Source organism: Myripristis murdjan, chromosome 3 (genome assembly GCF_902150065.1).
Source record: "Myripristis murdjan chromosome 3, fMyrMur1.1, whole genome shotgun sequence".
NCBI classification, from domain to species: Eukaryota; Metazoa; Chordata; class Actinopteri; order Holocentriformes; family Holocentridae; genus Myripristis; species Myripristis murdjan.
The window spans coordinates 1,273,403-1,295,636 of NC_043982.1; the positions used below are offsets into that span (position 1 = coordinate 1,273,403).

Consider the following 22,234-nt stretch of genomic DNA (forward strand, 5'->3'; position numbering starts at 1 on the left):
TTACTGAGAGTACAGGAGGTTCCAGATTGCAGCTTGCAGCTTTATAAACACTTTTTCATGTAGCAAATGCATGATATCCATGCAATGGTTTATGGTTTAAAGCCTCTTTCTTTCCTGAACATATTAACAATAATAACCAGGCAGGAAAAGCAGCATCACCATCATTTAGAAGCAATAATAGTAGCCTAGTTGATAACAGCAGTGACTGGGGGCTGAGTAGAAAAATTGACTGTTTACATGGACTTGAGTATCCCGGTAATTAGGCTTATCCTGGTTTTGATCATATTCAGGATGTGGCGTTTACATGGAACACAGAGAAATCTGGTTACTCATATCCCTGTATACATGGTAAATATTAGTTATTATATATAAGATGTACACATGCAACAATATCCTAGTTTCTTTTGGAGTATGCCAGCTAGCATAATCAGGTTCCTCAAAACCGAAATTAGGGCTTATCCCTGTTTCTGAAATAAGGATATGATTTAAAGAATTAGGGTTTTAAGAAAATGGGATAGGATGTTGAAGGGTTTGACTCCAGACTGTGGATATTAAAAATAGTTTTGAAGTGAGCAAAGTTACAAATATTAGACACAGACAAAGGAAATGAGAATTATATGGACAGATGCAAATAGGCCTGTTTCAAGAGCTCCAGCAACTTCCCTCCCATAGTTCCTTGTCCACAGTACAGATATCATCATGGTTAAATGAAAAGTGAAACGTTCAGTGGTACAGGCTTAATATTATTTGCCTAGGGGGAAATTCACTATAGACACAGGAGGAAGCCAAACACGGGGCACCAATTTGCAATTCCTAGGATAGCGACGTTTACCTTTTGTGTGGTCATGTTGGGCCAGTGGATAATGTTTTGGTTATGGTGAGCTGGTTTTGGTTAATATTAGGCATTATGGAAAGGCTGTAGAGAATGAATGTAGCCTAAGTCAATTACAAATTCCATCGCTATCCTCGGGAACCCAAACTCGCAAACACTACAGTAGCAAGGCATACGGTTCAAGTCAGACTGGTAACGTCCGCTAGATGTCCTAGTTACATCTCACTCTATGCAACCCCAGAAGAAGAAGAAATCACGGAAGTACGGCTTCCAAGCCTTGTTGAAAGAATAATATATAGTAGTCCACATTATTCAAATTAAGTCGAACTGTATCTCGGAATAGATATTACACTATAAGACGATGGGCACTAGAGATGACGAGTACGATTATTTGTTCAAAGGTAAAGATGTCTTTGTTCGTTGCTGCTGCTGTCTGCCTTCAATCCTGTTGTGTTAGCCAAGTTAGCTGGCTGGCTAGTTTGTTTGCTAGCTATTTCGTATTAGCAGGCAGACCAGGCCTATTGGCTAGCTGTCATGGTTGTGCTAGTTGTCGTCAACCTTTGTGCTCTGATTGGTTTTCTAATGGCCTGCCAAGTAATGCAAACTATCGGAATTAATTTACACGGGGATGCGACAGTTCTGTGTCAAAGCTGACAAATAAAACCAAACCACTAACACAGTATGTAAACGATAGGGCGTTTGATTTACCTTAGCTAAGTAGAGCTAACAATTAGCTGATGTTAGCTAGCTAGCTCTAGCACTGATAACAGTGGGCGCAGACAAGCTAACAGTGGACACACCTAACGCCAACGTTCACGATAACGGAAACAGCTTCGAAGATCTAGCTAGATGTTGGGTGTTTAGTTAGTCATACAGAAATACATAACTTAGCTGCAGTTTGTTAACAATAACAATAGCCCACCAGCGAGATAAATAGTTGTATTACTATGCCAACAAGCATGAATATGGCAAACAATTTCGTAATATGTAGGATACTGTATTGGTAACTATACGTCCACTCTATTGCAAAACGTGATAGCTAGGTATTTATGTTGGTTCTTGGCAGAGTAACGGGTAAGTATAAAACGGAGAACAACTAAGACAAATTATTTACGAGTTTACGTTGTGTTGTCACTGTTTTTGGTGTCAGTGGTCTTGATTGGTGATTCGGGTGTGGGAAAGAGTAACCTGCTGTCCCGTTTCACCCGAAATGAGTTCAACCTGGAGAGTAAAAGCACCATCGGGGTGGAGTTCGCCACGCGCAGCATTCAGGTGGATGGAAAGACAGTGAAGGCACAGATCTGGGACACAGCTGGCCAGGAGCGCTACCGTGCCATCACGTCTGCGTGAGTATGAGCACTGTGCACGGTACACATCCGTCAGGTCACTTACCACACACCTTTGTTCTGTTCACATTATTTGTAACATTTTTTACAGACAGTCATTTTGGTAGTACAACCAACAACAATTATTGTGTCGAGCAAAATGCCTGTTAAACTTGGCCATGCAGTACAAGAACATTACATTTCACAGAGCCTATATCCATTTGAATGAGGTGTCACTTTGTGGATTTTTTTTTTTTTTTTTTAATGGATGGTACTTTGAGACACCAGGACCCCACTAAGGTTCACTGATTGCAGTATCTAGTGTTCCCAGTTGATAAATAATAAAACACTTCAATCAGTGTACAAGGTGTATTGATGGACAATTTTATAGTTGTTGAGATATGATTATCACAGTAATGGAAGCATCATTTTTTTCTCCCACTCCTTTCAGTGATCTCCGGTAAGAGTTGGTGGTTTTGAAAGGTGATAGAAGGTATAGAAATGCTCAGCTATACAGCGGTCAATTATTAGATATTGCCCTTTTAAATATTGAAGATCATCTTGCTGCAGCATCCTAGGAGTCAGTGTGCACAGAGGAGGACGAGAACAGGGCCTTGTGTGGATCAGTGGGGAAAGGCTTGATTTACAGTAGACACTGCTTTACCTACAGTGTTACCTTTTAGATCAGCGTATCTGGATGTGCAAAGTGTTTTTTTTAGGCCTTTCTTTGGTTACTTGTACAGCCCATATGTACAACAAAGTCAGTTGGATTGCCTGATTTTGGTAGGCATCTGTTGGAAACTGGTACATGTTATCTACCGGATCAGTGCACACTTATTTTTCATGGCTGCTGCTTGTTGTCTTTGCATTAGGGCTGGGCAACATGGACATCATACGATATCTTTGACTGAATGTATTGCCTTGTCCTACTGTGCATGGCCTCTACAATGTACAGACTTACTTAAACATCCTAGAAAAGAATAGATGCCCAAGGACAGCCACAGATGACCCTGACTAATAAAATTAGCAGACTAGTGATCAGAGATCTTGGTCAGGTAACCAAAATGCTCCCACATAATGATTTATAACTTGTTCCGGTGCACTAGCCGTGGTGATAACAGTATAAAGATGACCACTGATCTCAAGCCTCATTCTCTTGCCCCTCCTGTACCTCTGGCATAGGTACTACCGCGGGGCGGTCGGGGCTCTTCTGGTCTATGACATCGCTAAGCACCTGACCTATGAGAATGTGGAGCGCTGGCTGAAGGAGCTGAGAGACCACGCCGACAGCAACATCGTCATCATGCTTGTAGGCAACAAGAGTGACCTGCGCCACCTCCGGGCTGTGCCCACTGATGAGGCCCGGGCATTTGCTGGTGAGTTTGTCAAGTGTTTATTGGAAAAATAGATTGGTAGCACTTTCTTCAGATAGCCCCCTATAGATGTTCAACAGAATATCAATTGATTTATCAGTTAAAACTAAGACAGACTTGACCTAAGCCCACACCCAACTCGAACACTAAGCTTAAAACTGTGGATTCATCTTGCCTAGAACTCTGGTGGCTTTCATTATAACACAGCAGGCATGCTGCAGTAAGGTCAACTAGGCCTCCATGTCCAGCAATACACATGCTACTCAATGTCAATAGATCTGTCAGCGTGTCTTTTTTTCAATATTCTTTTGAAAATCTATACGGGACTATCCAAAGAAAAAGTAACCAATAGATTTGGCTACCTGTTGTGAGGGAAATGATCCCTTTTGAGAGAGTTGCTAATTCTCAGAAGAATTTATTACTCAGTTCAGATGTTCTGAATCAATCTTTATTCCATGCCCCCCCAGCATTTCTGCTGTATTTGACAGTCACAGTGGAGATAGACAGGACAGGCAGGGGAGAGAGGGGGGATGATGTGCAGCAGAGGACCTGAGGTTGAACCCCGGTCGCTGCGATCGGCACTAAGCCCTGGTACACGGTACGCGCTCTTAACCGGTGCGCCCCCGTGTTTTATTGAGCTTTAAAACATGGCAGGCTATATATAGACGCAGACTCATCGTGGTCATTGTCATTAGACCTACTTGGTTTGGGAAAATACTAGGTCACGTTAGGTTAAGGTTCTCTCTAATGTGTCTCACTCGTCGCTGTTTGCTGGTATGGTATGGAAAGTTCCGGTGTTCATTCCGAGCTTGCACTTTATCGATGTGGAACAAATGTAATGGTTGTTTCATTCATCACATAGGCTATATAGCCTAGTTCATAAAAAGGAAGAGTCATCTTTTAAATAGAAGGATATGTGGAAATTAAATTTTAGACTATTGTAATACAATTCAAATTTTGCTTAGAGGGATTTCACCAGACATTATGACCGGAGAGATTTGAATAGGTTGAGCCTCAACAGAATTTTCCGGCAGAAAGCAGTAATTACCAGGTAACAGACACACAGGCAGTACGGGAGAAACACACAACAGCAAGTCGATCGTCTTTCACAGAATCTCTCCTCTTCATACCCGTAACTACGCAGACATGAGTTTATGCTGAGGTATTGCCTAAAAATCTTGATAACTGTGTTTTGTGACTGGTTCAGACTGAGCTTCCAATACACATACATTAGGGCAGCTCCCAGTATGGTGGCCTTGGGGGTCTTTTATTTCAGTTCTGCCTGCAACAAGTCTCTTCTTTTCTCTCACCCTTAGAATGTGCCCATTGTTTCCACTTCCACACTGTTTGTATATCCTCTATTAAAGATGCATGTCTTTCTAGTAAAGGTGCATTAGATTATGATTACACACAACAATCTGCTGTTCAGAAAATCAGGTGAGATCTATATACTGTATTTCCCCTACAGTATGCACATATAAATTGCTGTTAATAATTTATTGTGTTATGTATATTTTAAAGAGTGCAACATTTGAGTTATTGTGAGTTGTGCATCAAACAAATCATAGCTCTAAAGGACAGTTGTTGTGTAGCAGTGAAGTGCAGCAGTTATTGTGCAACATAGTGAAGAAACTGCAGCTATGATTGCTGGAAGTTGCACAATTGCCTATTTCTCTTTCACAAGTCCAACTCCCATGCCATCTGTGGACTGTTACATGTTTAATATACTGATGACTTCCCCTGGCGTTGTTTGCCCTGCAGAGAAGAATGGTTTATCTTTCCTCGAGACATCGGCCCTGGATTCAACCAACGTTGAGACAGCCTTCCAGACCATTCTTACAGGTGTGTTTCTGTGCTTGAAGGATGCCCCATCCAAAAATACTTGTCCTCTCCCATGCTGATGTTTAACTTCGCCCCTCCAAAAAAAAGAGTCCTGCAGGGTTTCTGCTGATCTAGAAAAGGATCCGCTCTGTGGGTGTGCATCACAGTTACAAAAGGCACAGAGACACGTGCCAAACCAACTTTACATGACATTTATTGAGGAAATAATAGACAATAGACCATTTTGACAGGAACAGCAGGGTAAACGCGGGTCTTACAAATAACATTAATTAAGGTTCTGTTCCATTCAGCTCTAATGGAGCCAGGCTCCCACTATTGTTCATGCTGACTCGCTGGAAAAGCTCTGGTACACTTAAATGGAATCTTAATTAATGTCATTAGTAACACCTGTGTTTACCTGCTGTTTGATGAAAAGGGTCTGTTGAATAGATAACAGGAAAGTCGGGTGTGTGGTGAGCAAACAAACACACCAGTGCCACAAAGTAACAATGGATTATTGTACTTTGACTGGCTTATCTTTTTAGGATTGTCAGAGCTTTTGTGATCGTGAGCAGTCTGACTAACCTAAAAGGTCACACCAGTGTTACAAAGTTGCCAAAGTTGGAGATATCAGGGCTCATTTTCCTCTTTCATATCATTTTTGTACAGTGCAATAAACAACTTCCACACATCCGGATAATTGATCACAGTACACATGAAGCTCACATCCGGTTTGGTCAGAGCTTATGTTTTACCTTTGCTTCATTAGTGCAGAGTTGAGTGTTTTCATATCAGCACTTCATTACATTACACTCTGCTTTCTGCCAGTCAACTGACACAGGAAGAAATAGTCTCCTTCAGGAAATCATCCCTCAAAAACATGCTGGCTCACAGAATTTATAAGCTGCACAAGTCAGACATAATGTTGACCTCAAACCCTTGCCTAAATGTGGAATTCTTGATCCAACACATTTTCTCTATGGGGAAAATGAATGGGGTTTTCACACAATCATGCTGATCACAGTTTTGGACAATTGGACACTTAATAGTAAATAAATTTACTAACTACAGTCACTCTAGCTCACTGCTGAGCCATAAAAAATTCATGGTACCATGTCCATTTCTGCAGCATCATATATGTATACATTTTATTGTGGGCCCAATGCACTAAATCATACCTATGAAATACTAAATTGAGGTCACTAAATCCTAATCCATGTGCATGATTTACATTAAGACACCTTTCACAGATATTTAAATCCATCCAATTATGTCCTGTAGGCAGGTACACTAACTTGGCAATGTGCTAGTACAACAGCATTTTTGTCATTCTGTAAAACTAAATTAAATACAAATCCAGCAAAAAAGGAAATAAAAAAATGTAACATTATTAGTGGAAACTTTGTCCTAGAAAACTTAGAAAACTTTGCCCTGCCTTGCTTTTTGTTCCGCTGTTTTTCAGATGGAGAGGTGGCGCCTGAGTGGTTTAATGTCAGCCATTATGTACACTGCGAAAACTCAAAATCTTACCAAGATTATTTGTCTTATTTCAAGTCAAAAATGTCTTATTCCTAGTCAAAATATCTCATTACACTTACAATAAGACATGATCACCTCAGAAGTAACTTGTTTTTAGACAATTGTCTCTTGTTTCAAGTGAAAATTTGCTTGTTTCATTGGCAAAATTTGTTTCTCGTTTCTAGTTAATTTTCACTTATTTCAAGTGAATTTTCATTTTTTCCACTGGCAAATTTTGCCAATGAAACAAGCAAATTTTCACTTATTTCAAGTGAATTTTTACTTGAAACAAGTGAAAATTGTCTAAAAACAATTAACGTCTGAGGTGATCGTGTCTTATTTTAAGTGTAATGAGATATTTTGACTAGAAATAAGACATTTTTGACTTGAAATAAGACAAATAATCTTGGTAAGATTTTGCATTTTTGCAGTGTAAATCAAAAAATACTGAAAATTAGGCATACCGCTTATTGAAAAATTTGGATAATTGGGAACAATAAATGGTTGATCTGTACTTTGAGAAGCAGATGTAAACTTGATTCTTGATTAAACTTGATTCTTGATTCTTGTCTCCCCCTTGTCAGAGATCTACCGCATTGTGTCCCAGAAGCAGATGTCAGAGCGCCAGGAGAGCGACATGTCACCCAGCAACAACGTGGTCAACATTCAGGTGCAGCCCACTGAGAACAAACCAAAGATGCAGTGCTGTCAGAACATCTAGCCTGGCCGTGGTTCTGCTACCCCCCCCTCCCCCAGCGGTCCCTCCTCTCTTAGGTCTACAGGCCTCTTCTCCTTCCCCTTCTCTCATCCCTAGCTGCCCCGCCTCACAACTTTTCAACCCCCCGCCTCCTCTCACCCTCAAAAAAAATAGACTGCCTTTGCGTACTGTGTGGTGTGGAAGGGAGGGGGCCCTAGCTTCAAGGCTCCAACCCGAACTCTGCACCATCCCATACCTGTCCCATCAACCCCCCCCCCCATAGGTAAAATATCCCAGTCTAGGAAGTCACCATGTGGGGTGCCCCCCCTCTCCCAAGCTGAGCCCCTCTGTCTTTAGGCTACTGCAGGGTGGCAGGCAGCAGGCATTTCTTATCACTTTAGATTTCATTACTGTAGATGCGCTGACATGTCACGAAAATGTCTTAATATATGAATGTGATTTGTTTCTCATTTTGTTTCCTGTTCTCCCTTTTTCTTCCATTTTGTGCTTCTTCTGTCAATTTCTGCTTTTTTTTTTTTTAATTGACCTTTTTTCTCTATATTGTATCATATATTTACTAATAGGTATATATGAATTTAAAGCACATCAAAGTTGCTCTGAAGTGTATTCTATGTACGAGCTTCTCCCCTCCTGTCATTTTTAGGCTAGCCCCTCCCCCCTCCTCTTTAGTGCAATGTACTGTTTGGAAACCAATTGGATGTATCGAGCACAGTGTAGACATGCGTGCTCCGTTGCGGTAGTGTAAAACGATTGATCTGATTGCTGTGAATATAATGCTAGTGAAACCTAGAACCTTTTGCATTAGCCGAGCTTCAAGTTGCGCCGTGGGAGGGCCAGATGTAAACTAGCATGTAGCAAGCAGCTTTGTAAGCGCTGTCACTTTGTTTACAGTAGGTGACAAGTTCAGGCCAGCTTTGCATGTTTTTTTTTTTTGTTTGTTTGTTTTTCTTTTGTTTTTGTTTTTTTGTTTTTTTAAAGATGGCACTCTGCTGTGTTGCATGTTTTTATCGGGTGAAAGACTCAATCTGGACTGAATATGGAACACTATCATTGCCTTGAGAGTGTGTAATTTTAGGCTGTCACCACACCAATGAAAACTGAACTCCTGTACGTTTGAACTTTGTCCCACTTCCATCCTCAGCACAGCTTCACATAGGGATGCTGTCCTTTAGTGCTGTTTGTGCTAGGAAGGACTTTTTAATCGAAGACACTATGGTCCATTGTGCTTTTCTGGACCAACATTAGGCAGACGGTATGCATACGTTTTTGATTTATAGCAAACAACATATAATTTGACTATGACTATGCAGAAAATAGCAAACAGCTGTTTGGATTTTTTGGGGGTGAACCTCAATAGCAAATGAAGGATTTAAGGTGCAGAAGTATGAGTAACTGGGGTAGTATTCCAGCACGACATTCCTATGTATTATGTATTACATTCTTCTATATTACAATCAAGAATCTCCTTGAGTTAAGCAATCAAGCTTTGCACAGAACCACAAAACTAGAGTTGGGACTGCACCTGGGAAAGTAAGCAAATGGAAAATGTCTTTCCGTTTCATTCACTAGTTTGATTTTCACAAGCCTGAATTTCTCAAAATCCTGCACTGAATCTTAAAGGATTTCTATTAAACACATGCTCTCATCTAGGATTAGATTTCATCTGCACATGGAGAAACTGGACCTTTTTTTGTTAGATTTGATGCATCATTAGTATAACATTAACAGTGCCACTGTTCAAAACCAAAAGAGCTTTTGTTGAACGCTGTAGAATGCAGCACTTGTTAGTGTCCCTCAGGTTGGAGGACAGTCGTCCACAGCACTCTCTTTCCTCCCTCCTGGCTCTGCCAGGCTGAGGCTCACACATCCCTCTTTGAATCCTCACTACTCTCCACTGACAAACTCAGAAGACTGTGGTTGGTGTCAGGTTCCTCTTGTCTTGGCTCCTCCAGCTGAGCTGTGAAGGGAGGACACAACAAGTCAAGGAAGTATTTGAATGATTCCACCACAGACAGTCTTGCTCGCTTCTCTTCACAGTGCCTACTCCACCACGCATCCTGGTCCTAAACCTTCACTCACCAACCTGCTAACAACATGCCCTTTTACTCGCCTTCTCCTAAACTGTCTAACCAACAACCTAGCACTTGTCTGTCCCATGGGGCCGTGAGAAGACAGGGAGCTATGTTGTGCTGTGGCACGATCACATAAAGCCTATGTACACCGAGCTGCCTCTGACTTCAACACAATGCATGGCTTTTTGTACAGCTCCACCTCCATGTCATAATGCCTTATGTAGCTAACATTGTCATTACTGTTCATGCAATCTTCTGAGGGTTAGGGTTAGGCTTAGCTAGCTAGGATGACATGCTAACAATTGTCTTACAAGGTAATAGTAATTGTGACCTGTCCTGATGTTGAACTTTGACAGAAGCCTCGCTAATAACCTACTTGCTACTCAAGAGTGTGTGTTCTGTTGAATTTCCAGGTTATAGCTGTATCAGTGTGTGATGGTGTTAGGCGGACATATACAATGCCTGATCTCGGTGTGTGTGTGTGCGTGTTTAGAGGCAGAGGTTAGATGGGTGGCTCTGGAGTGTGTGAGCCCGGCTGGCAATGCCAATGGCGTCTCTTTGAACAGAAGGCACTGCCAGCCTGGCCTCTCCAGACACACTAGCTAGCAGTCTGTGGATGTGTAGAGAAGTGATTCCTTTCTTCTGATAAATGAGTTATGATCCTTTCTCATATACCTCCATTATTTTTTATTTTGTCTTATTTTTTTTTAAGAAGTGTGTTTTAGTTTTTTTTTCATTTTCTTCTTTTTGAACTATATTGAAATACGCTATCACTATAACTGACTGTAATTCCAGTGTAAACGTGTAAGAGTGAAAAGATGTCATTTCAATGAATTTGGAGGGATAAATGTGAGGGGGGAGTCAAAATGAACGGTTTTATGTTTTGTACAGATTGATAAATTGTACAATTGTGTCTATATCTTAAGTTATCAGTTCATCTTAATAAAGCGCACCAGTCATAAACCTTTTTCTTACCCTTTTCTTACAGTGGCGATACAAAATGTACTTGATTATAAAATGCACTAAATTGTTTACCTTAACCTTGTAGTCCAGTAATTTTAGGCCAAAATTTGGGTCAACCTAGGACAAATTGCAAGAGAAGCAAACTCAACTGATTTTGTATCCTCAGTTTGTCCTGAGTGAGGGGAAAAAAGTCTTAAGAAATCCCATTGGTGGAAAGTTTTGAAAATCACCTATTTATGACCACATATTACCAAAAAACACCCTTTTTAACACACAGGGGAAAGGGGTTCAAAATTTTACTTTCAGATATCACTATAAAAATTCACAAGTTGATTACACACACAAAGACAAGAAAAAAAGTCAATTACAAGTTCTTTGAATTATTCTGTTTACACATGCATATCACACATTATCTGATTTGATATGCGCTAATAAGGAATATAAGGAATAAATGCCAGAAGAGACAAACAGTGGATTAAAAGGTTACTATATATATGGTAACCTTGAATTAAAAGGTTACTATGTAACAGTGAATTAAAAGGTTACTATATATATGTAATAACCTTGTAATTCACTGTTTAAATATCTGTTCTGGCATTTATTCCTTATATTCCTTATTAATGCATATCAAATCAGATAATGTGTGATATGCATGTGTAAACAGAATAATTCAAAGAACTTGTCATTGACTTTTTTTCTTGTCTTTGTGTGTGTAATCAACTTGTGAATTTTTATAGTGATATCTGAAAGTCAAATTTTGAACCCCTTTCCCCTGTGTGTTAAAAACAGTGTTTTTTGGTAATATATGGTCATAAATAAGTGATTTTCAAAACTTTCCACCAATGGGATTTCCTGGGACTTTTTTTCCCCTCATTTAGGACAAACTGAGGATCCAAAATCAGTTGAGTTTTTTTCTCTTGCAATTTGTCCTAGGTTTTTTCATAAAATGACTGGACTATTGTGGCAAAATGATTGTATGAATGAACAAAACACTGAGGAGCAGAAAACTCAACTGCTCTGCAACACGAGATGACAACACTCCCCTGAGCTATGACAAATTTATTGAGTTTACAGCATGAAACAGAAACCAACAAGCAGTACTGGACACATCCAGTGGAAAATCTATTATTGGGACAAAAGATGAGGAAAAAACATCCAAGCAAGAGAACTAGTGGAACAGAGAAAATGTATCAAAATTAGGAAAAGCACATAATGAGAAAAGAAGCTGTCTACATCTGATTGTCACCATGTCCTGTTATTGCTGTTTGCTAACACTGATATCTCATTGAGCATATTCCACAAAACTGATCCATGTGTCATTTGAAGATTGACCTAGGGATTTGTTTTAAATGGCTTCAAACAGTAATCAATAAAGTCGTTTTACCACAACAGCATGACAAACACACTTCACGGTGCTCGGGAAAGAAAACCTAATGATTCTGTATTGGATGAAGAAGTGGGGGCAAGAGTCAAAACTGCAGTTCATTGCTTTTTTTTTTTTTTTTTTTTTTAAACAGACATTGGTCTTGTGATAGGAAATGCCTTCACTGTCAACCGTGCTGCAATAAATATATCAATGCATATTCCTAAAAAAAAAGCATGTTTCAGATTAGAGCCATTCCCATGTCAAAACAGTCAGATACTGATTTAAAAAAAACAAAACAAAAAACAAACAAACAAAAAAACTATTTGCACCAAAAGACATGGGGGTATTTCTGGCTGTTATATCTTTATTTATCATTGGCATGCGTGTTGATTAAGCTTTATGCAGCAAATAAATAAATAAATAAATGAATAAAAAATAATCACAAGTCACTCATGTAAAATGTACAATACACCACTTTTTATACAGTACATACAAAAAGATAGCTTCAGAGAGAAAATATGGACCCTGACAGGATCTATAAATATGTAAATATGAATTAAGAAATGTTGTGTAAACGTACCAGGAACTATATATATTGTGTAACTGTCCCACTTTGAGTTTTGGTACATTGTCATAGTGTCATAATGTTAAATGAAATGATGAAAGCACTTTTTTAATTTGTTGGATTTCTGATTTGCCCTGCATGTGTCTGGTTGGCCTTACAGGGTTAGTTCACCCATTTTGAAAAAGCCAGCTGTTCTGTAGGAGAGTAGTGGTGCAATTTTCCTCTCATTGTTGCTGAGTGCTGGATACTCCAAATGCTAACTGTTAGCTTCCTGCCATTGAGGTGGATTTCCCCCCAGCTAACATTCTGAAAAATCTCGACTTCTGCATTTCCTGCCCCCCGTCACCCCCTGCCCCCACTGTGACCAGCACATTTCCAGCTCTGGTTATGCTGGAAGTCGAGAAAGGGTCTCCACCAATCAGTCAGTAAGTTCGTTATGGTTATGTAATTCAGGCTAAAACACACTGGGCACTCCTGTCGCTCTCCCTCATGTCCTTGAATTTCCACCTTCTGAAGCAGGGCCCATCAGAAATGTCAAAAGAACACGCCATATCAGCAAAAAGGACATGCTTGTGTTTGTACATAAGCATATCTGGTCTGTTGACATTTTGTTAAATGAGTGGAATTACAATATAACACTAATATGCAGAACTGGCTGGCATGAGACTGCTCAAACAGCTTGGGTAGAATATAATGCTACATTAAGTCCTGGTGTGAAACAGTAGCACACTGGTCTGGGTGCTGCAGTTCTTTCTTCAACCAGCAGATCAAACTGTATCATCCCAGCCTACCCCTCACCCCTCCCTGTTAGAATCCAACAGTCTCATATAAGCATGTCTCGTGCAAGTTCCTTTTGGCCTCTGAATGTCCTTTAGCACCCACCAAATAATAATAAAAAAACCAAACAAACAATAAAAAGGCTGTGCACAGTTTGTCCCAGTTCAGTTTCCTGGTTGCAGCCCCAAAGGGAACTGGGAGCAGCTCCTCCCAAAAGTGTCCAGCTGGGATGCCAGTGGGCCTAGAGCAGGGAGCTGGTGGGGCTTCCAGGCAGTGGGGGGCTGTGGCTGTGGTGGCTGAGGCTGCGGCTCAGACTCTGGCTGTGCGAGGGGCTGGGCCGCATGGGCAGCAGGTCGTAGTGGCTGGGAATGTGGCTGTTCCTGGGCAGGTCGTAGGGATTCTGAGGGTAGCTAGGTACCACCACACCATTGGCACCCTGGAGGATACTGATAGTTGGCTCTGTGAGAGAGAAAAGAAGAATTAAAGATCATTGTTAGAATTTGTTTTCTATTTGGCATTCTGTGAGACAGGAAAAGACAGGCCTGTTGACCGTGACAACAAAATGTTTTGTCCCTTCAATTTACTTTTAACCCTTTATAGGGCACTCATTGAAATGCTTTGAAATTAAAAAAAAAAAAAACAAAACATCCCTAGACTGTTATTAGAGAACATGACAGGACTTTATTACTTCTATAAAATTTTTCTAAAATTTTCATTTTGTAATAGAAAATCAAAGCCATTGAGATTGGTCAAATGCCACAATCATGTGACCTGGGATGTAGAGCGATCTTTGCTAATTGGCTGGGTGAAGACCAAATGATTATTGAACTAACTGAGACAGGGGATGGGCCTCATATGTAAAATTTCTGAAATTACCAAAAATAGTCACTTGCCCTATAAAGGGTTAAGGTACCTAATATCAATTGCCATGTTCATTTTAAAGATACAACAATAGTTTACTTGTTCAATTGTGGAGATGACCACAACACAGTACCAGTCACTCCTCTTTTCCTGTGAGGGTTGCTGAGGTTTCCAGCTCTGATTGTCAAGCTGGTCCTGCTGCTTTACTTTTTTGAGGGAGGAAAATCTCTCACACACAAACATACATGTAATCCCTCACACACAAGCATAACATGTTTGTGTGTGAGGCATTTACATAATATAAGATGTTTGTTACTGTCTTTTCTCACTTCCTCGAGCTTCCCCCATGTCAGGCACATTCTTAGTGGTGGAACAGATAAGAAGCACTGAGTGACAACTGAAACTTACAAATAAAGATAACAACATGACAACGCTGACGCACTCAGCCTTTTACTGTCACCCGATGTTTTCTCCCTCTCCTCCCCTCAAACATACCCATGTCATAGACATTCTTGGCGGAGGTGGTGGCGGGGGCGGTGGTGCTGGTGGTGGTGACGATGGCGGTGGAGCAGCAGTAGGCCATGTGCTCATGGTGAGCCGGGGACTTCATCTCCACATAGCTGCTCTCTGAGTGCTTACACGCCATGCCTGGTGGGTCATTGATGGTGGCGTAGGGGTTCTCACTGTTCAGGGAGCATGTGCTAGACAGGGACCCCTTCATATAGTCTGAGGACAGAGTGGACACACACAGGGCCACATGTATTTGAAGTCAGTCTGTTAAGAGACTCAGCCATATGACTCGTATAGAAACTGTTCAAAACACCACCAGAGGTTTGGGGCTGAATTCCTACTGAATATAGCAGTAACATGGTGATTCAGTATTTCCACATTTGCACTCAAAAAACATTGTACAGTATGTTATGACACATGCATTTCACCCATTGAGAATACAAGATAGCAAGAGTGATAACAGACAGACTCTGTGGTTACCAAAAGGGTTAGCATAGCAACCAGTTCCATTACTGATCATGGAGATAATCAGCATGACTGGTCTTTGAGCAATCAGATTTCTTGTCACAATCCATACCTTGTATGAAAAAAAAAAAAAAACACACACCCTTGCATTACTGGAAATCAAAAGAAGTCATTGAAGCCCCCACATCAGCACTAAAAAGCACTTCATGTTAGGAAAATGAGCAATCTGTGAAGCTACACTTTGAAAGGGAATGCACAGTAACAAGAGCGAGAGAGGGCATGCCATTCAGTAACACAGTGAGGGTGGAGAGTCCCTGGGTCAGTAAGGGAGTGTGTGTGAGTGGCTGACAGGGGTCAGAGGAGGAGGAGGAGGACCCCGGTACAGGAGAAACACACAGAGGGGAGGAGTCAGACTCTTGTCCTGCAGAGAGACAAACACACTCGTGAACACCAGCACACAGGAGCACGAAAGTTCAAATGAAGCACACGTCTATTTTTTTTTCTGTGCAGTGGAATTAAGTGTATAGCTTTGACACCTGTGATGTTGTCATCTTGTCAAAGGTTCTGTTTTAGGTTGTTTTTGGCTCTCTCAAAGATAAACATGTCTGTCACCTGTGTTTATTGCTTTGCTTGGCGTTGAGGACGGCAGATGCCGAAACATGTCTGCCAAATAAAATGAAAATGTAATTATTCCAGTCGCCTGCACTATAATTGTGTGTACAAAGCTAGCATGGTGGTTTCAAGATTTCTTCATCCTGCAACAATCTGGTCCGAGTGCATCACTACATCTGCTACATCTACTACTGCCTTTTGGGTTTTTACTAATTTACCTTTTTTGGTGTTACTACTTTCCCCCAACCTGCTACACCTACTTCTACTTTAGCAAGTGATTTCCATGCTTCCATGAATGTCTTGTGGGCATCCTAAGAGTTTAGATGGAGGATCTATGTGTAGCTGAAGAGAACAACAACGGCATTGAGCAACAGAGCGTGTGTTTTTCCAGTTGAGAAATACTGAGAATCAAGACCCTTATTCTAAACACGTCTCAAAGCTGCATTGCTATTAATTGTCAGGCAGTTTGTAAACACTTTTAGAAAAGTGCATTGCAAATGCACTTACATAATTATCATAAACAATCACCACATACCTGCAGTCAGTCATGCAGGTTAAAAACCTGAACTCATGTCTAGCCAAATAAAAAATGTGTAAGGCAGGGCTCTGGGCATTTTTCCACCACTCTGTTGTTCAAATTCTACAACAGTTCAAAGACAATGCTGATTTTGATACCTCTGGATACCTTTCTATGTTGAATCAAAGTAATGTCATCATAGAATAAACTCATTTCTGTACAATATTAGTATTAGCAATCTGTTCTGAATAATACCAAACCACACTGAAATTTTTTTTATCAAGATAATTATTCATAAACAAAAGAAAAATGTGAGTACTTCTTGTAAAACATCTATTTTTAGTACGTTGAAAGAGTTGAGACAACAGTATTATTACAATAGAAGCTGGTACTATGAATTAGTTTTCAATTGCGCTATATCTGACAGTCCTGCCTGCTTTTGATACAGCGTGATGAGGCTGTGAGGCTCTTGTGGTTTGCTAATTTGCTCTAGCCTAAACAAGCAGCCTCCTATGGATGGGCATAGTAAGACATGCTATATGGTTCCTGACTGAATTCTGAAATTGGTTTGAGGGTGCTGCCAGTCCTGTTGGTGGTGGTTTGTCATTAGAAGTGCATGCTGTGTGGCTGAGCTTTGTTCAAACCCACAGAACTTTATTGTAAATTCTGGTGGAGACTTCTGATTTACAGGGAAATGTGTATAAAAATGATGAACATGTAGAGCGATTCTGTTTGATGTCATGGTACATCCATAAAACAATGGCATCTTTGGTTTGAATGTTTCAGTGCGAGTGTGATGGAGCTTCAGTGAAGCGCTACAATCTGTAAGTGTATATCTGTATATTCAATCTGTATATTTTTTCTAACTTTGAAGCTATTAACTTTAGCGACTAACTTTAAAGCTGCTACTCAACATCTTGAGGGAAAATCAGAGGTCAAGTGGTTGAGTAATGAACGAAAGAAAAAAAAACTTGACCAGAACAGTATGTCTTCATGTCTTCCTTAGATTAACTACTTGAGGTGAACATGCTATTCTGTCACACTAATGATCCACACAATAAGCTACATAGTCTTTGCTCTGATGACTTTGAAAACCTGTTCTTTCACAATGAATTAGGTTCTATCTGTATGATCTGCTCTCTAGCAGTTAACAACTGTCTGCCCACTCCTGCTTGCATCGTGACACGAGGTACCTTGCACCTCAAAGGGAAGTGTCATGTAACATGTGACATGCCGCACTCCACTTTCAGCTCAAATTTCAGTTCAGGGAATCGTGACTACATTTACTTGTACTGCAATATTCCCATATAAACCCATTTAAGACAATACTTGGGACACGACTGGGGTTTTCTCCTGATTGTGACTCAGGAAACATCAATTTGGAGACCACTGTTAATGGAAAAAAGATCTTCATTTGCATAATCATCTTTTTAGATGGTAGTCAGTAAACTAATATGGCATGTCAGGATAGCATGGGACGATAATGACGCATTCCAACATTAGCAGAGACTACCAAGGATCAGATGGGCACCATTTGTAACTGTTAGTCAAGTTTTTTTTTATATGTGAATGAATTTGATTTATGACAAACAAGAAGTAATAAATGAAAATTTGCTTTAAAAATTGCTTCCAGCATTCAAACTCCATATTGAATGCATCGGCAAGGACCACCTGAAATACCTTCACAGACCACCAGGGGCCGCGGGTCAACAGTTGAAAACCCCTGGAATAAGAAAAGTCAGTGTAAACTGCATTTTCTTATTACCTTAACCCATATAAGGCCATTGTCGGACTAAGCAATACTTGTGGAGTATTCCAACTTTATGGATCTTGTATGCATCTTAACCATAACCATAACATGACATCCTATTTGAGTTTTTCTGCAAGATTATGATACACATGACAGATTCTTGGGAATTTGGATAAAACAGGTTTTAATTTTGAAAAAAAAAAAAAAAAAGTGCGTTAAATTACAAAATCTGAAGGTATATCATTATAGGCCAAGGTCTTGGCTGTTCAGCAATGTACCGGTGCAACCTCCTCATTTTGCATTTTTTTTCATAAAATAGGTTTTTCCAGTTATTAGGCTACTTTGTTTTTGTCAACACCGTCACCGTAATGTTTTTTTTTAATTTGAAAAACATATTTTTGAATTAAAAGCGACTAATACTTTAATAATTCAGCAGCACCAAAGAAACATATTGTAAGCATATTCATTTAAAACCAATATAACTGCCTCTGACGGTGGTGACACTAATCTGACGGTGGTGACAGTCGCCTCATTAGAACATATAATTCCAAAATTTATACCACTCAAGTCAATGGCTTCTTGTTTAACAACTTTATTTAACTATTTGGTACAAAAAATAACAATCCTGAGCTCTGTTATAAGCATTTTTCAGACTTCAGTCATCACCGTCACACAGAAAACCTGACGGTGGTGACGTCTGACGGTGGAGACAAAAACCTGCTCTTTCACATGATACGCATGAGTTGTTCACATTAGCCAGCTTGTTTTCGCCCTGTTGCTACCTGCATCAGACCTCTTCTTAAAAAGTATACATTTATTCCATAATCTAATTTAATATTTTTTATACAGAAGTGACGGTGTTGACATGTTATGGTTGTGACAGTAGCAGTGTCGAAAAATATGAAGAGATTTAAGAGAAAATAGCAAACTTCCAGGAGCCTGAGTGGTCTTGAAGCATGCAGTAGAGCTGAAGGTTTGAAAAGGGCTCCTCAGGAATGTAATTGACCTTGTAGTTTTTTTATTATTATTTTTTAAATAAATATCTGACGGTGGTGACGAATATGTGGGACACATTTTGAGTAACCACAAAATAATAGTAAATATTGTTCAAAACTCATCGTTTGTAGTTTTTAATACATATTATGATGTACTCTTTAATGTGGTAAATACATTATTCAATGAAATTATTACTTTTTGTTGTTTTAATCAAGTTGAAATGATTATCTCCTATCAGAGGACAACTGGTTTTGTAGGCCACGGGCCAACATATAATCATTAAATTAATACAAATTAAAAATAAACCTATAAAAGAACCTTACAAATGTGCAAAGGACCCCCCTGATTATGCCCTTGATTCTTTTTATTCATTAAAATGTTGTACATTTCCAACAGAAATAGCATTTTTCTTAGTGGGACGTGATTTATCCAAATTCCCAAGAATCAGTGATGAGCTGGCCCAACTGCTTTACAGCTTGTGCTCCTTTAATGACTTTTATGGTGAATCCGTGAACTTGTGCTTTGGAAAATATGACCAACAACAGAAGCAAAAACTCAATATTTTTGGGATGAGGCAGGAACACATTTCCTGTGAAGCACTAGGTAAAGCCTAGCTAAATCGGACTGTGCTCTGTGGCACGTAAACCGGAATATGAATGGAATAGTTATATAAGAAATTTATGAAAACAGAGTAATCAGACTACTCTTATTTAGAATGAGGCCAACAGATTATTTAGTCCATGTACACATAGTCAAAATGAAGCTGAGGTGTCAAGGCTGAAGGGGCAACAGAGACTGGCTGAGGGAAGTGTTCAAGCAGGATTGGTTGGGGAGCCTGAGATGAGGTCTTGTGAACCGTACACCTTACCTCTGTAGCGCTGCTCCAAATGGTAACTGTAACGTCTGTCCAGGCAGTAAATGCCTACATAGGGAAACCGCAAAGAAAAGACTACAATTAGGGAAAGGACAAGCAAAGAAGGCAAGAGTTCAGTCAGCAAGCCTTTCACATTATGGGGCCAAATCCGATGTGTCACTTCACTGCAAACATGTCTTTCTGACCATTTCTGACATTTGTCTCTGCAGCAACTACAACATGGCCGTTAGACAGCAACACTGCACTCTTCCAAACATATATAGTGTAAATGCAGCTGGCTTAGAAAGTAGAGCATAGGACGAGAAGCAAAAGTCCAGACTGACCCAACTCACTGAGGTTACAGTAGGCCCCCCACTCTGGAGCACTGTTCCTGTGCCGCTTTTTTGTCTTCATCTGGGAAATACACAGAGACCAGTAACACAGCCGAAAGGACATGCTAAGAACACAACATTACAAAAAAGACACACACACACAAAATGTTTGTGTATCACAGGCGCACATACATGGTACAGCATTAGGTATCCACTAAAGATACACCGTTTTTTCAGGAAATAAAAGGATAGGATTTTGAACATACATGAACATAAAACACAAATAATGTAAATGAATTGCAGTTCATTGCTAAACAGTAAATAGATATGAATTATGACATGGGAAATTAACAAAGTGAAAAAGAAAATTTTCATTTCATTGTGACTTTTATAGTTTGCCCACAGAAAGAAGTTATTGTTAGAGTTTTCTTCAGTGTCGGATCTTAGACAAAACTGTGCTGTCAACAGTGTTTGAGGGAAGTCTCACTCCTGATCGCTTTGAAGGTATAGGTATATGTAACCCTATATCAGGGCTGTCAAACTGTCAAACCAGGTGATTTCACTGATGACCTCACCTTATGAGAGGAGGGACCAATCAGTGAAGTCACCTGGTGGAGTTTTTGGTTGGAATGAAAACCTGCAGCCTCTCAGCCCTGCATGGCAACAGTTTGACACCCCTGCCCTATATAATGATTACAATTAGCATCCAACAAATCTAAAAAAAATGTACCAGTAGCTGGATTTCCATCCAAATATATTGACATTTTTGAGCGAATTTTGTCAAAATGCGCAAAAGAAAATGCGAATTTATGCCTGTTTCCATTAGTTTTGTTTTGCGATTATTGAGAGGAGAGTGCGCCGTGAGATGATGTCATAAGATAGCGTCTGTGTCCACTGAACAACAACAAACACTCAGCTGACACTCAACAGCTGATCAGGGACAGATTCCTGCTGAACTTGTCGGCTCTTGGGAGAAGTCTGCTTACTATTTTGGCAGCGCTAACTTCATACTGAACCATCCTAAATAAGGAATAAGAGACTAATAATAATAATAATAATAATAATAATAAGACTGTAGCGTAGAAGTGTGACGAGGTATCCGGTCCAGTCATCGTTTATTCACAAAACCTGTTTCCACAGCAAAAAGTCGCATTTTCTTTTATCGATACGCTGAGAAATCCACCTCCTCCAAGCGTAAAAACTTTTTCGGCCATTTTTCGAATTTCTGGCGTTTCCATCCAAGTTTTTTTTTTTTTTTTTCGCAATTTCTGAAAATGCGAATAAAAATAGGTGGATGGAAACCCAGCAGTGTCAGTCTCTTAGATTCTGCTTCCTCCGAATTATATCATCATAACGGGAACTTATGGTGTCAGGACATTAAACTAGAAAACAACAAAACTGCAACCACAAGGTAAACAGGCATATTTTTGTTTAAACAGCGTTATTGTGTTTTATAGTTGAGTCTTCCTTCAATACAAAATCTGCAACTTTAAAAGGAGTGAGCACTAAGCAACTTGCACCCTTGAACTTTTGTGTGGAGGCCCACCTTGGCAGAGGTCCTCTTGCTGGGCTTGGCATAGTGGGCGGGGTAGGTGCAGGGCCCCAGGGTGCGGTAGCTGGGGTTGGAGAAGCAGTGGCCTACAGAGGTGTTACTGGGAGATGACTCTGGAGAAGAGAGCAAGCCTGTGCACTGCAGCCCTGCTGTCACCACAGGAGACACCAGCGGCTCGCAGGCTGAGTCAACAACACACACACAGACACACACACACACACATCAGCATGCAAGCTCAGGTATTCATGTGATATTCCCCCAATACATACGTACATAAGCACATGCATATGCACACATGTATGTGCACAGGGCCTCTCATGGCTGCTGCAGTCTCTCTACAGAAGGTGCATAGTACACCCAACAAACCGACCTGGTGCTGAAAGTGAAAAATATCGTCAGCCAAAGCATCAGATTAAAACGAAGGAACTCCAGCTGGCATCTGCACAGCTTTCACTC

General features: G+C 40.2%; 2 protein-coding genes across 3 annotated transcripts in view; one reads left to right on the forward strand and one right to left on the reverse strand.

The window, feature by feature from the left end:
- The first annotated feature begins 1,062 nt into the window (after nt 1-1,062).
- Nucleotides 1,063-10,627, forward strand: rab11a (RAB11a, member RAS oncogene family). 2 transcript variants are annotated; one of them, XM_030078056.1, is made up of 6 exons: nt 1,063-1,233; nt 1,983-2,178; nt 3,340-3,533; nt 5,292-5,372; nt 7,454-7,539; nt 8,151-10,627. In XM_030078056.1, the coding sequence occupies exons 1-6, from the start codon at nt 1,194-1,196 to the stop codon at nt 8,325-8,327; spliced, it is 774 nt and encodes a 257-aa protein (XP_029933916.1). In that variant the 5' UTR covers nt 1,063-1,193; the 3' UTR covers nt 8,328-10,627. The 2 variants fall into 2 exon arrangements, with proteins under 2 accessions (XP_029933916.1, XP_029933925.1); XM_030078065.1 differs by lacking the exon at nt 8,151-10,627 and having other exon boundaries at nt 7,454-7,862.
- A 2,308-nt stretch (nt 10,628-12,935) lies between these two features.
- LOC115380417 (multiple epidermal growth factor-like domains protein 11) overlaps nt 12,936-22,234 on the reverse strand; it is a 113,020-nt gene continuing 103,721 nt past the window's right edge. The window contains exons 22-26 of the mRNA XM_030081609.1: nt 21,773-21,924; nt 20,239-20,308; nt 19,910-19,963; nt 14,687-14,917; nt 12,936-13,789 (exon numbers count right to left, since the gene is read on the reverse strand). Of these exons, the coding sequence (XP_029937469.1) occupies nt 13,572-13,789; nt 14,687-14,917; nt 19,910-19,963; nt 20,239-20,308; nt 21,773-21,924 (725 nt within the window). The 3' untranslated portion in view covers nt 12,936-13,571. The remainder of the gene's footprint in view (nt 13,790-14,686; nt 14,918-19,909; nt 19,964-20,238; nt 20,309-21,772; nt 21,925-22,234) is intronic.

Excerpts from the sequence above, each read along its gene's own strand:
- rab11a (XM_030078056.1), top strand. The coding sequence starts at position 1,194 with ATGGGCACTAGAGATGACGAGTACGATTATTTGTTCAAAG. Across the intron at positions 5,373-7,453 it reads CTTCCAGACCATTCTTACAG|AGATCTACCGCATTGTGTCC; the intron begins GTGTGTTTCTGT and ends CCCCCTTGTCAG. Across the intron at positions 7,540-8,150 it reads ACAACGTGGTCAACATTCAG|GTATATATGAATTTAAAGCA; the intron begins GTGCAGCCCACT and ends ATTTACTAATAG.